Source organism: Antechinus flavipes, chromosome 2 (genome assembly GCF_016432865.1).
Source record: "Antechinus flavipes isolate AdamAnt ecotype Samford, QLD, Australia chromosome 2, AdamAnt_v2, whole genome shotgun sequence".
In the NCBI taxonomy this organism is placed as follows: Eukaryota; Metazoa; Chordata; class Mammalia; order Dasyuromorphia; family Dasyuridae; genus Antechinus; species Antechinus flavipes.
In genome coordinates this window covers 59805213-59818500 of record NC_067399.1, presented here as the reverse complement: position 1 = coordinate 59818500, position 13288 = coordinate 59805213, and the positions used below count along the sequence as shown (strand labels likewise).

At 33.4% G+C, this 13288-nt stretch overlaps 1 protein-coding gene across 2 annotated transcripts in view; it reads left to right on the top strand.

Moving 5' to 3' along the window:
* Window positions 1-13288, top strand: part of NFATC3 (nuclear factor of activated T cells 3) — a 145360-nt gene that overhangs the window by 76077 nt on the left and 55995 nt on the right. For both annotated transcript variants that reach the window (XM_051974949.1, XM_051974948.1), the window contains exons 4-6: window positions 4553-4752; window positions 7528-7700; window positions 8177-8317. In XM_051974949.1, coding sequence (XP_051830909.1) covers window positions 4553-4752; window positions 7528-7700; window positions 8177-8317 — 514 coding nt within the window. The remainder of the gene's footprint in view (window positions 1-4552; window positions 4753-7527; window positions 7701-8176; window positions 8318-13288) is intronic.

The window sequence follows — 13288 nt, the reverse complement described above, 5'->3', positions numbered from 1 at the left end:
TGAAGGTATTACCTGCTTTTTACTGGAAGCTATGCCTCTCAGTGCAATATAAACTTTGCTCTGTTTTTCTCTGCCATATCTGACTATTTCATGTTATTCACCTTATGGTCCCTTCATCTTCTCAAGTCTTTTTCAATCAAACTGATATGTAGTCATATCTGTCCCATTTATGTACTTAGGAAATAGATTTTTTTTTTTAATCCAAGTGTAAGCTAGGTATGTTTCTATTAAATTTCATGTTATCTAATTTGGCTCAATGACCTAGCCTGTTCAGAGTTTTAAAAAACGAAGTAACTGGGGCAGCTAGGTGGCACAGTGGATAGAGCCCTGAAGTCAGGAGGTCCTGAGTTCAGATCTGGCCTCAGATACTTAATTCTGCTTAGCTTGGACACTTAAGTCACTTAACCCCAACTGCCTCAGCAAAAAACAACAACAACAAAGTAACACAACTATTTTTCACATAATATCTTAGTTATTCCATCCAGCTTTACATTTTTCAAGTTTGATAAGCAAACTCTCTGTCTGTATCTCAAGTTGTTGATTTAATTTTTTTTTTTAATAGAACTGGTCCAAGCACATATTCTTGTGGCATTCCATTGCAGGTCTCCTTTCAAGTTAATATCAAATTTTTTTTTGTATTCAGATATTCAGCCAGTTTGGAGTATATCTAATTCTTCTAAATTCTAACCCACAATTTTTCTTTCCTCCCCACACTATCTCTTAATAGTAGCATGAGAGACTTTTTCATATATTTTTTGAAATCCTAACTAAACTACATAGCATTCCCTTGATCTTCCATACTAATAACTCCTTTAAAAAAAGGAAACAAATTTCTCCTACCTATCTTCTCAGTCTTTTTCAGTCTCATGGAGTTGTTCTGAAAGTGTCTATTACAAATTGTACACATTTAACCTATGTTAGATTGTTTGCTATTTTGGGGAAGGAGGGAGAAAAATTTGGAACACAAAGTCTTATAAAAATAAATGTTGAAAACTTATCTTTACATGTATTTGGAAAAAGGAAAATATTGTTGAAATTTTTTTAAAGTAAAAAGCAAATTTATGTTACACATCCCCAACTAAGCCTTCAGTGCTGCTAGGCAATTCTGCTATACCTCCCTTAACTCATTATCCTTCTCTCTATTGTGACTCTTCTAAAGTTTTTCATTGTTTCTCAAATCTCCAGTGGCTCCTCTTCCCCATTCTCTTAGCTGAGAAACTTGTATTTTACAGAGAAAAATTTCTTGTGAAGAAAAAAATTGAGGCTAGTTCCCGAGAGCTCCCTTTTCCTCCCCTCTTCTTCATCTTTTTTCACTCAGGTATATTCTACTTTCTTCATGCCCATCACACATGGTGAAGCAACTAAACTCTCCTCCTGTACAAGTGATCCAGTTTTATCCTATCTCCTGCAATAGATTGCTCCTTCATTCCAAGTTTTTTCATTATTTTTAATCTTTCCCTGTCCATTGGCTCATTTTCTACTACCTACAAATATGCTTACATTTTTTCTATCCTGAAAAAAAAATCTTAAAAGGCATCTTAAACTTTTTATTTTTAAAATAAAATCAATTACTTTCCTCCCAAATCCTTTCCCCTCCTATCTTGATCCTGTTGCTGTAGTGGGCAACATCATCTTCTTAGTCCCTCAAGATCACAATCAAGGAGCCATCTTGTATTCCTTACTTCTCTCTCATACCCTTCCACCTTCAGTACCCAGTCTGCTGCTAAAGGCCTCTCGTTAATAGCTCATGAATATTCCCCTTTCTCTCCTCTCACACTACAGTCACTTTAGTACAGGCCTTCATCACTTCATCCTAGACTATTGCAGTAGCCTGCTAGTGGATCTCCCCACTCTAATCCATCCTCCACTCAACCTTTAAAATAATTTTTTTAAAACTTGTGTTTGATCATGTCACCCTTCCCTCACTCAACTTCAGCTCCCTGTTGACTCCAGAAACAAATACAAAATGCTATTTGGCATTCAGAGTCTTTCATAAGCTAGCCTTCTACCTTTCTAATCTTTTTATACATTAGCCCCCTGATTCATATTCTTTGTTGCAATGACATTAGTTTCCTGGTAATTTCTCTAAGGTCTGGACATTTTTCTCTGGCCATCCCTCATGTCTGACTAATTCTGTTCTGACTACTATCCTTCCTACTTACCTTCAAGTCCCAATGAAAACTTCATCTTATATAAAAAGATTTACCTAACTCCTCTTAATTCTAGTGCTTCCCCTTTGTTAATTATTACCTATTTATCCTGTCTATAGCTTGTGTATATATTTGTTTGTATGTTGTCTCCCCTTATTAGATTGTAAGCTCCTTGAAGGCAAGAACTGCCTTTTTATTAATTTTTTTGTATCCCTATCTTTTAGCCTACATAGTAGGTGCTTCATAAATGCTTTTTTGATTGATTGACCTATGCTCACAAACTAATAAATAGAAGATTTAGAATTTGAATTAAAGTTTCTGGCTTCAAGTCCATATCTCTTTCTACTGTAATGCCTTAAAAGCTAGGTACTAAAGAGAAGTTGGATAGAAAAAAGAAAGAACATTTCAGAGTAGGAAACAGAAAGAAAAGTTTATTGGCAAGGATGAGAATAGTGTTATTATTGGACTGACTTGAGTATACTTGAGAAGAGCTTGTGAATTGGGAACAAATGCAGGACTTTGAAAGTTATATGGAAAAATTTTGAAGCTTTTTAAACATTATTAAAATAAGTATTTTCTTTATAGACACTAGCATATACTATAACTCTCTTTGGTAATTAGGTAAGTGCATAAAATTAGTCATATGGCAGCAGCGGTTTTTTTAAAGTCATTTTTTCTTTAATCTTACTCCTTAATTTAAGTGCATCTCTAAGTATAGATATCAGTGCCTTGAGCTGAAGAACTTAGGATCTATATGGTGATAGGAAGATAGGGGTAGATGATCTTTACAAAATAGGACAGGCAAATTCCCACCAATCTGCCTCTTAGTAAAGTCTTAGAGCAGTAGACCACTACTGATTGTCCATAAGCTCTCCAGATTTAAGTCCTGAGAGAGAGACCTTGTACTTTTTACATAGTTGACTGAATCATTAAAGTTGACTGTGTGTTATTCCTCAGCCTTTACTCTTCCCCTTTAGCTACCTGTAAGGCACCACTTCATACCTGTTAGCTTGTAATGATTATGTCAGTTTCTATAGTGTTGATTGAAAGAGGAAAATGCACCTGAAATAGTTAAAAATAGGAAGCTGGAATGTATAGAGTTTCAGTGTAGTGCATAATAGTAGGCACTTGGAGGAGCTTGATAAATAAATGTTGATTGATAAAAAGTGAAAAATATGCAACTAAGATAAAATTATTCTACCATTATTGAAGCATTTTAGCCTTATTCCCTAGCTATTGCTGTATGTCTTCTTCTGATGTAGCATGACAAAAGCTAAGAAACCTAGAATTGAGTAATAAAGTAGAAAAGCAGAAAATCTAGCTGTTACTAAAAAAAAATCTTTAAAATAATAATGCATAGGGGGAGAAATAGTTGGTATATATATTTTATGAAGAAAATAATAGTGACTGCTCGCCATCTGGGGGAGGGGGTGGAGGGAGGAAGGGGAAAAATTGGAACAGAAGTGAATGCAAGGGATAATGCTGTAAAAAATTACCCTGGCATCAATAAAAAGTTATTAAAAAAAGAAGAAGAAGAAGAAAATAATAGTTTAAAATCACTCCAGCACAGAAAATTGCATCTGCTTTCACAAATCAAAAATACATAATGCTTGGGATGGAGCCAGAGAACAGTTTACCTCTTTTAAAATTATTCATTTAAATAACCTGATCTTTAAATGGAAAAATACTTTATTTTTTTGCTAAGTGGTTTTCTTTGTTATGTGGTGCCAATAACTAATCAGAATGTTAGCTCAGCAATAATGTTTATCAAGAATCTCAAAGAATGGTCATTACAGTTATTCACTATATTATTGAATAACAAATGACTTATCTCAAATTAAAGAAGTAAGTTTACTTTTTATTGACCTATGAATAAACTTCCTGATAGTCAAATCAGAAAAGTCTTTAAATACCTTCTGTGTGTGAAATCTGGGTCCTGAACATAGAGTATGGTCCTTGCCCTGAAGAGCTTACAATAAAATTATAATACTGACTTCTCTGCATCCCTGTTTCTAGCATATTCTGCTTATATGCAATGTATTGAGATCCCACTTACTGTTTATGCCAAACAGGTTCTAGCTTCTCAGAAATAAAGTGCTTAGGAGTTGTGATATATTTCTTCTGCTGCTCTGAGTCCTTTATCACTGTTAAAAAAAAAAAAATACCCCAAATTTGGAATCTATGACTATAAATTTACCTAAGTCACATTTTATTCATATGTTATAAAAGCAAAAAAAAATAAGACTTTGATCAATCAATTGAGTATTTATTAAATGCCTACTATTTGTCAGACTCTGTGCCAGGAACAATGAAATAGTAAAAAAAAAAAAAAAATAAAGTAACCATACCATCACTATTCTGTTACACTTTGGAAACACAAATTTTTTTTTTTTCCTATTTAGCTCCTGGGCTATAATGAAAAACCAATAAATCTACAAATGTTCATTGGAACAGCAGATGATCGCTACCTAAGACCACATGCATTCTATCAGGTGCACCGAATCACTGGGAAGACTGTTGCTACTGCTAGCCAAGAAATAATAATTGCGAGCACAAAAGTTTTAGAAATTCCACTTCTTCCTGAAAACAATATGTCGGCCAGGTAAGTTGTTTGTCTAATTCCATATGGTCTGGAAATTCTATGATAATGAAAAAAAAAAGAGAGAGAGAGAGAGAGAGAGAGAGAGAGAGAGAGAGTGAGTGTGTGTGTGTGTGTGTGTGTGTGTGTGTGTTATACAAATAGCCATCATATGTACCTTCATTTTTGCTTAATCATACTATATTACATTAGAAAATATATATTTTTTAAGTATTCTTAAATATTCTGGATTGTAAACAACTCTAGTTAACCAAATAGGAATAAATTTGAATCACCATTAATGTGCTTGTTTGTAATTTTTAACCCTGCTTTAGACCAAATGTCATTGAAGTTCCCGGGAAGAGATCCAAGAAAATTGGCCAGAAAGCAAAAAAGACAATAAGCTTAGAATTAGAAGTCATTTGGTCTAACTCCTTCCTACAAATAAGGAAATTGAAGCCCAGACAGTATAAAAAACCTGTAGAAGGCCACCTAGGTGGTACAGTAGCTAAAACATGGGCCTGAAATCAGGAGAATCTGAGTTCAAATCTAGCCTCAGACAGCTTTTTCAGCTGTAACAACACAATTATATTACCTGTCTTTCAGGATTGTTTTGAGGATCACATGAGATATTTATAAAACTCTTACCACAGTTATATTTGGCTCACTGTAGGATCTTGATAAATACCTATTCCCTTTATTTCATTGGTAGAGCTGAAAATCTGAACCCAGACTCCACATTCAGGATTTTTCCCACTGTATATTTCTTCTTTTCTCTATATGGCATTTTTAGATTTAAGATGTGAGGACAAAAATTATTGCCACCTGTATTCTCCTCCAACTCACTTCTCTTTGGAATAACAAGCTAAGGGAAGGTGATCTTGTTCCAGTGCTACTTGTCTGTCTATCTATCTATCTAGTGATGAAAGCTTCCATTAACTGATTTCCCTCTCCACTCCACTCCCCTCAGCTTTCTACCTTCTTTCCCTGTGATGCAGAGTGTCAACTGCTGAGGCAAAAAAAAAAAAAAAAAAAAAAAGACTGTGCTGCAGATTATTGTATGTACCAAAAAAAAAAAAAAAAAAAAAGATAGAGAGTCTTAGAGGCAAGGGAGCAACAAAGGGGTTCAGGACAAGCTTCATCACTTAAAATTTTGTCTTATCTTACTTTAAAGTCTGAGGCACATTTTATTTTATTTTTATTTTTTAGCTCTCCCCCCTCAATTTTCAAATTCACATATAGCTTTCAACATTCATTTTGTAAGACTTGTTTCAAATTTTTTTTCCTCCCTCCTTTACCTCTTCCTTCTCCATGACAGCAAGCAATCTGATAAGTTAAACATGCTGAAGCACATTTTAAATAAGACTCTTCTTTATTAAATGGCATATGTACAGTTGGGACTTAAGACTTACTCTTTCCCTCCTCCCTCTCTTAAATTGTTAATAAATGCAGTTAAATGAAATTTGTTATCTTCTCAAATATATAGTTTTAAATAGCATTTAGTACATTTCCCTCCTTCCCCTATAATACATACAAGTAGTACAAATAGCAAATGGTGTAACTCCAATCTAAATCTTTATAGTTTTTCATCTTTATAAAGTCAGGAAAATGAATCTAAATGCCATAAACCAGAATCATTGCCTAAGACTTTCCAATACCCTACATAAAATAAAATTCTGTAGCAGAACTGAGACCTGAATTTTGTCACGTTTACGTGGTTAATCACTGCTCTTATATCTTTATAAACATCTCTAGAACTGGAAGAACAGCTGTTCTTTTTATAAAACTTCACTACATTGCTACAAATGGTTTCTTTGAAAACCTCATTTATCTTGTGGCATTTTATCTGTATATTTGAAAATGATTTTAGATTTAGAAATTCACATTAGAATATGAAACACTTGCCTAGCTTTCTCAATTCCTCTTCCCTTAATTTTCATTGTTAATTATCATCCTTTAAGCACTTCAGGATTCAAGGTTACAAATTGGTTTCTGACTACAGATTGTGCCTTAAAATAGAAAACAAAGAAAACTGTAATCGAAAACAACAGAGAGCAATGAAAACTGACTTAGCTAATTTTAATTTTTGACCAGTACTCTATTGTTCTTATTCTTTCTTTATGTGAATAACAGCAATTTGCTATAGTTGTTTTTATTGTTTATGCTTTTGGCTGGCCTTATATGTTAATTTAGGATGTGTTGTTAATAATAGTAGCCACTGCTTAGAAAATTGAGTTTTAACATGGAATGGTATTTATTGCTACATACACTAGTCCATAACTAACCTTTAATTGATAGTGCCATTTTAGCTTCACAATTGTACTTTCAAAAGCATTCTATTATTTTAAAAATCCCTTTGATCTTCCAAACAGTACAATTTTTCTTCCTTTCTTATCCTGGTTTAAAGTTATAGGATAGTTGGACAATCAGGTCACCACCACCATACTTCTTTTCTAACACTGGAGTATAAAATTTTTTAGGGGCTATTCTAAAATATTCCCATTCTAATTAGGAAATATTACTGTGGGTTCTCAAAGACCATACTAGTGGAAAGAGAATATTTTGGCAATTTTTACCAAGGTTTAAATATGACTACAGCAGCAACATATTTTATCTATTGCCTTAAGACTAGTCTCGCTAAATATAGACTTATTATCAGAAAATTAGCCAATAGCTGATGACTTTATTTGTCTATAGCAACCTATAAAAACCAGATTAAAAATACAAAACTAAAATTGCTGGGTTTTCTAGGACTGTTGCTTATGAATCAGAAAGTAAAGTATTATGTTTTTTCTCTAGTATTGATTGTGCAGGTATTTTAAAACTTCGCAATTCAGATATAGAACTTCGAAAAGGAGAAACTGATATTGGCAGAAAGAATACTAGAGTGCGCCTTGTCTTTCGTGTACACATCCCCCAACCTAGTGGAAAAGTCTTGTCTCTGCAGACTGCTTCCATACCTGTTGAATGCTGTAAGTGAGTATGATGGTATCTATTTAAAATTTCCTTAACAATAAGCAGTAGATTGCCTTCTCTTCATTTGCTATCCAAAGGTTAAGTCAGAAGAGCAAATTTAGACACAGAAATTGAATAACCTTCTGTGATAATAAAGTAAGCAAGCTAATTTTTATGTTTGGTTTATAAAAATAAGATGGGATAATAGAACGTACATTGGACTCTGAATTCAAAAATCTTGGTTCTAGCCCCATGCCTGAACATGTAAATGAATAATGGTGGTATAACCATATCCCTAAATTACATTGTCTATTTTAATTAAATAATGTAAAATTATTTTCTAAATCTTAAAAGTTTAGCAATAAAATTACTGCTAACATGTTAATTTATTAAGCGTAATTTTTCTTAGTTTCATTTTTAAAAAATGTATTCTTTGTGTTTGAAACCTATATATTAATATAAATTTTATTCAACTCTTTGGTGGGGAAAATAGCACAGCGATCTGCTCAAGAACTTCCTCAGATTGAAAAATACAGTATCAACAGTTGTCCAGTAAATGGAGGTCATGAAATGGTGGTGACTGGATCAAATTTTCTTCCAGAATCCAAAATTATCTTTATTGAAAAAGGCCAAGGTAATGGAATATTTACTTCAAGGAATTTGGGAAATCGGGAGGGAGGGTAATTTCAAGAAATTAAAACATTTATCCCTAAGATTTTATAAGTTAATTAATTCGCAAGTGATTTCTGATAAACTGTCCTTATATTTTGCAAATAGAATTCCATCCCTAAGCAGACTTAGCAGTTGAAATTTTGAGCAGCTTGATTTTTAATTTTTGAGACTAGATCTCCCTATATGAAATTCATATAAGGCTAGAAGTTCAGTTACATTCTTAGTGCTGATCGGCCTGAAAGACTTTTCGATTTCGGACCTGGGGCAATATTCTCTTTCTTAGGCAGTTTAGTGATTCCTCCAATTCTATGGGTTCCCATGTTGTTGCTAGTCTTAGTGTAAACACCCAGTTGGTTTTATATCTACTGTAGCTTAGAAATTGTAAGCTGAAACTGTCTGCCAGCTAAAAGGGATTACAGGCAAATGCCACCCTGCTCAGTCACTAATAGCAATAGCACTTTTTTCAAAGAAGTTGAAAAACTATACCTATTCCTAATTGCTTTACTAAAGTTGAATGAGAAACAATTTATAAAGAACAAATTAGTTATATTTTAGTTTGTGTATTGAATGTTTTCAAGACATTGTGTGTTAATATTAATTCTCATTTTCACATTGTTTTATGTAATTTCAGAATATTTTTCCAGAGGGATGCTATGGTATATGAAATTTGGCTACCTGATATAAGTAATTTTTTTTTTAAATACTGGAAAAAATGTAAAGTAAACCTAAAGGAAAAAATATTGATTCACATTATTTGGAATTTTGATAAAAGATTTATTTTTATATCTTGTGTGTAGTTATAATATTCTATTTTATGTAATAACTATTTGTGGGTACATCTTAACTGCTTAACTAAGTTATAGATTCTCATAGAAACAGAAACTAACTTATTTATCCTTGCTAAATTTTAGCACCTAGCACATGTGAATATATGCTATCCCTAGCACCTAGTATATGTAATTCGCTTTTAATAAATGAATTTTGTCTTTTTAGTTGAGCTTGTCTGACTGTTGATTCAGATATAAGCCATTAAATAGTCATAAGGTATAATCAAAAGTTCTGTGGTAAGGGTTTTAGTTAGAAAAGTGTGAGAGTAAAGTGAATATTTATTATTGGCCAGGATATGCTGCTATCTGGCTCTGTATGTTTGGTTCCTGTTGCCAAGTCATTGAGCACATGATTTTTTAAACATCAATAAACTCATCTGTAGTGGACTACCCAGGTGCTATGTTGACTACCACAAATTGTCTTTAGAAAATTGAATAAATATTCTTTGGATTGTTTATGGAAAAATATGGCTAATAGCTGCACAGAATGAGAAAGGGTTGATGATTTATGATTCTCTGCAGAAAGAACATGCATTAATACTGTGTGGGATATACTCTTACCCAAAATGACTACTCAGAGATCACTCAAAGTAGAAAGCAGAAAGGTTGTTTATTAAACCTCCAGAGGATGAGCCGTCCCATCACGAGATAAGGGAAAGAGAAAGCTCATGGTAGGAGGGCTAAAGAAGTAGTAAAGATACACAGCTTTTATACAAAAGATTACATCACAAGTAAGAGAGCATTGAGAAGGGGAGGGGGAGGCATCTAATTGGTTATTGCTATCCGGAGAGATTGGAATGGAAGGTTTCTGTTTCTCCAAAATCACCTGATTTCTAAGAAACAGAAAATCAGGCCTTCGGGCTCTTAGATAATTAAACAGACAATGGTCAAATTAATAAACTAAATATTGATAAATGTCAAATACTGATAAATGTCATCAGCTCAGATTAAATAAATATGTTTATACCTGGCCAAGGCTCAAGTAAATATGAGCCTGCATATATTATATGTAGGTCATAGGGGAAACACAGAAATAATGAAAATAAAATACAGAAAAAGAATTCACACATTCTTCACCTTATCTCTCTATTTCACACAATACAATCATGTTGAAGAATTAAATACTTTACATTGACTTTATATGACACTCTTCTAGGTATTCTTCAGGGAGTACAAAGTGTTGAAAATGAATTGTGTTCTCAAGGGTTGGATAGAATATTAAGAGAACATTGTTCCTAAATTAGGATTTATTTTAGTGTGACCTAATTTATCTTCACTTCTTCATATTTGGCTTTCTGAATAAGGGACATTTTCAGCCTCTCCATCAAGGGCCAGTGAGTTTATCACTTTGAAATTTTGTATATTCTGGAAAGTTCCTTCTGTATCAACTTCTACAATACAAGGTTTCCTGAACAGAAGAAAAGCCCAGGTTCTCTCTAGAATTTTGTCATTGTGCTTGGGCCTAAAAGCAGTGGTTTTCAGCTTTCTCTTATATAAATTTAAATTTTAATATAATCTACAGCCTCAAAATTAGAAGCATTCTTCATTTATGTTGTTACATTTAAGGATCACATAGTCTCAAGCCAAGTCATAGGGATAGCAAGGACTTGTTTAAAATGTTCACCCTATGTGGATCATGGCCACTTGGCTCACTGGTTTCCTTACCTCTAACCAAGGAATTTCAACATTTATCTTGTTATTTCTTCAACTCTTAACATTTTACTTCCTCCAGTCTCTTTAATCCCACTTTACTTTAACCATGCATATGGATAGTCACACCCTTGTTCTCACCATTTCCGACAAGTATTCTACTTTCTTAATCAGAAACAGTGACATTACTCTAAACAACTTATTCCATCTATTGGCTCACTCCTTCTAAACCTAAATTTTACCCTCATCATGACCTTTAATCCTTCTATTTGTAACTACTTTTTAGGTCATTACCTCTTGGCTTTTCTCCCTCTCCAGTGTTAACTACTTTAGCATTGTAACCAATTCAACTTTGTAGTGCCTTCTGTCCTTCTCGCTTGGCTAAACTTCAGCCCTGAAGTTCAGCTTCCTACCATCCACCTCTGAATTACATGAATTCCGATATATATCCTTAACTGGACTCTCATTGTACCTAAGCAAGTCTTTGTCTCTTCCATAGTTGAATAGCCTTTAATCCCATCTACTCCTGTCTTCTTTCTATAGCAGATTTTCTCCCTCAGTCATATCCCATTCCACTCGTCTTCAAACTTTTCCTGTTGTCATTCTTTCCTTTCTCTCTTATGTGCCCAAGCTTCCCTAATCTTTTAAGAGGAAAAAAAAAAAATGCACGTCATTAGATATAACACTCCCTTGACTTTTTCCAAGTTTTACCTCATGAAATGTTTTACATAACTTTACATCCGCTTTCTCAATAGGAGGGGAAAAGAAAGATAATCTGGAACTCAAAGTTTAAAAAAAAACCCAAAAAACAAATATTTAATAAAAAATGTTTTATATGCAACTGGGAAAAATAAAATATTAAATAAATGGATAAATAACCAAATTTTAACTCTCTTTCTCAACTAAGTTCTCTATAGTAATTGCCTCCTTTATTTTCTCTTCTCAACCTGTTGTATTCTTTTTTTATGGCCTCATCAGTGTTACTAATGTCGTCTACATGTAAGAACAGTTTTTAACATTTGTTTTTAAAATGTTGAGTTCCAAATTCTTTTCCACCTGTTTTTCATTCTCTGAAACAGCAAGCAAGCAAGGTTATGCATGTGCAAACATGCAAAATATTTCTGTATTAGTCATCTTGTGAAAGAAATGCAGAACAAGAAAAAAATAAAATGAAAAATAATACACTTTGATCTGCATTCAGACTCTCTATCAGTTCTTTCTCAGGAGGTGGATAGCATTTTTCATCATTAGTTCTTTGGAATTGTCTTGATTGCTGAGAATAGATAAGTCATGTTAATCTTCATACAGTATTGTTCTGCTCAATTCATTCTGCTGCAATTCATATATGTCATTTCCAGGATTTTCTGAAATCCTGCTTATCACCAGATATGTTTTCTTTGCTAAATCCAATGATTTTTTTTCTCAGTCCTCATATGTCTTGTTCTTTACTCTCTGGATTTTCATGATAGTACTCTTTGCTGGTTTTTCTCCTACCTGTCTGATTTTCTCAGTCTCCTTTGCTGGGTCAATATCCATATCATGTCCTCCAAAGCACTATCTTGGACCCTCTTCTCTTCTTTCTTCACATCCATGGTGATCTTATCAACTCCATGGGTTTTAACTTATACACATATTTATACATATATTTATATACATGATTCACAGATCTATATATCAGTCACAGGATCTCCCTCGAATGTCTCTCTTACATCACTAATTGCCAATTAGACAATTCAAACTAGATATCCCAGAGATTTAAGTTCAGCATATTCAAAATTGAACTAATTATCCTAGTCCTTTGCCCCCAAGTATCTCCTTCCTCCAAAGTTTTCCCATTTTCTGTTGAGAGTGCCAAGATTCCTTCAGACTCCCAGATTTGTAACTAACACTATTCTTAATTCCTCAGTTTCCTCAAACTGCATGACCAAGAGTCAGTTGTCTAATATTGATCTTCAATTTCTACATCTCTTTCATCTGACACTGTTTCTCTCAAAGCTACCATTTTAGTTTTCACCCTGAGTACTGTAGTGGTCTGGCCTTCCTGGCTCATCCGTTATATTTTTTGCATGGTTGAAGTGATTTTCCTTACTCTCAATTCTGATCATGTACCTAGCACCTTATTGACATATATAGGTATTTGATAAATGCTTATTGATTGACTGACTTGTTGATCTTAGAGACCATCTAGTCAAAACCATACCTCAACAAGAACTCCCTTTAAAGCAAGAGTTAATAACCTAGAGTCTGTGGATCCATGAAAGATCTACAGATGGATAATTTAATCCAATAGAATTAGTTTCCTTTATAATCTTATTTGTTTTATTTTTAAAACTTAAAAACAATCTGAGAGTTCTATAGACTTTACCAAATTGTCAGATGGGTCCATGACACAAAGAAGATTTAGTGTAACCCATACTCAACAGCATAGCTGACAAATAGTAATCTAACTTTGCTTT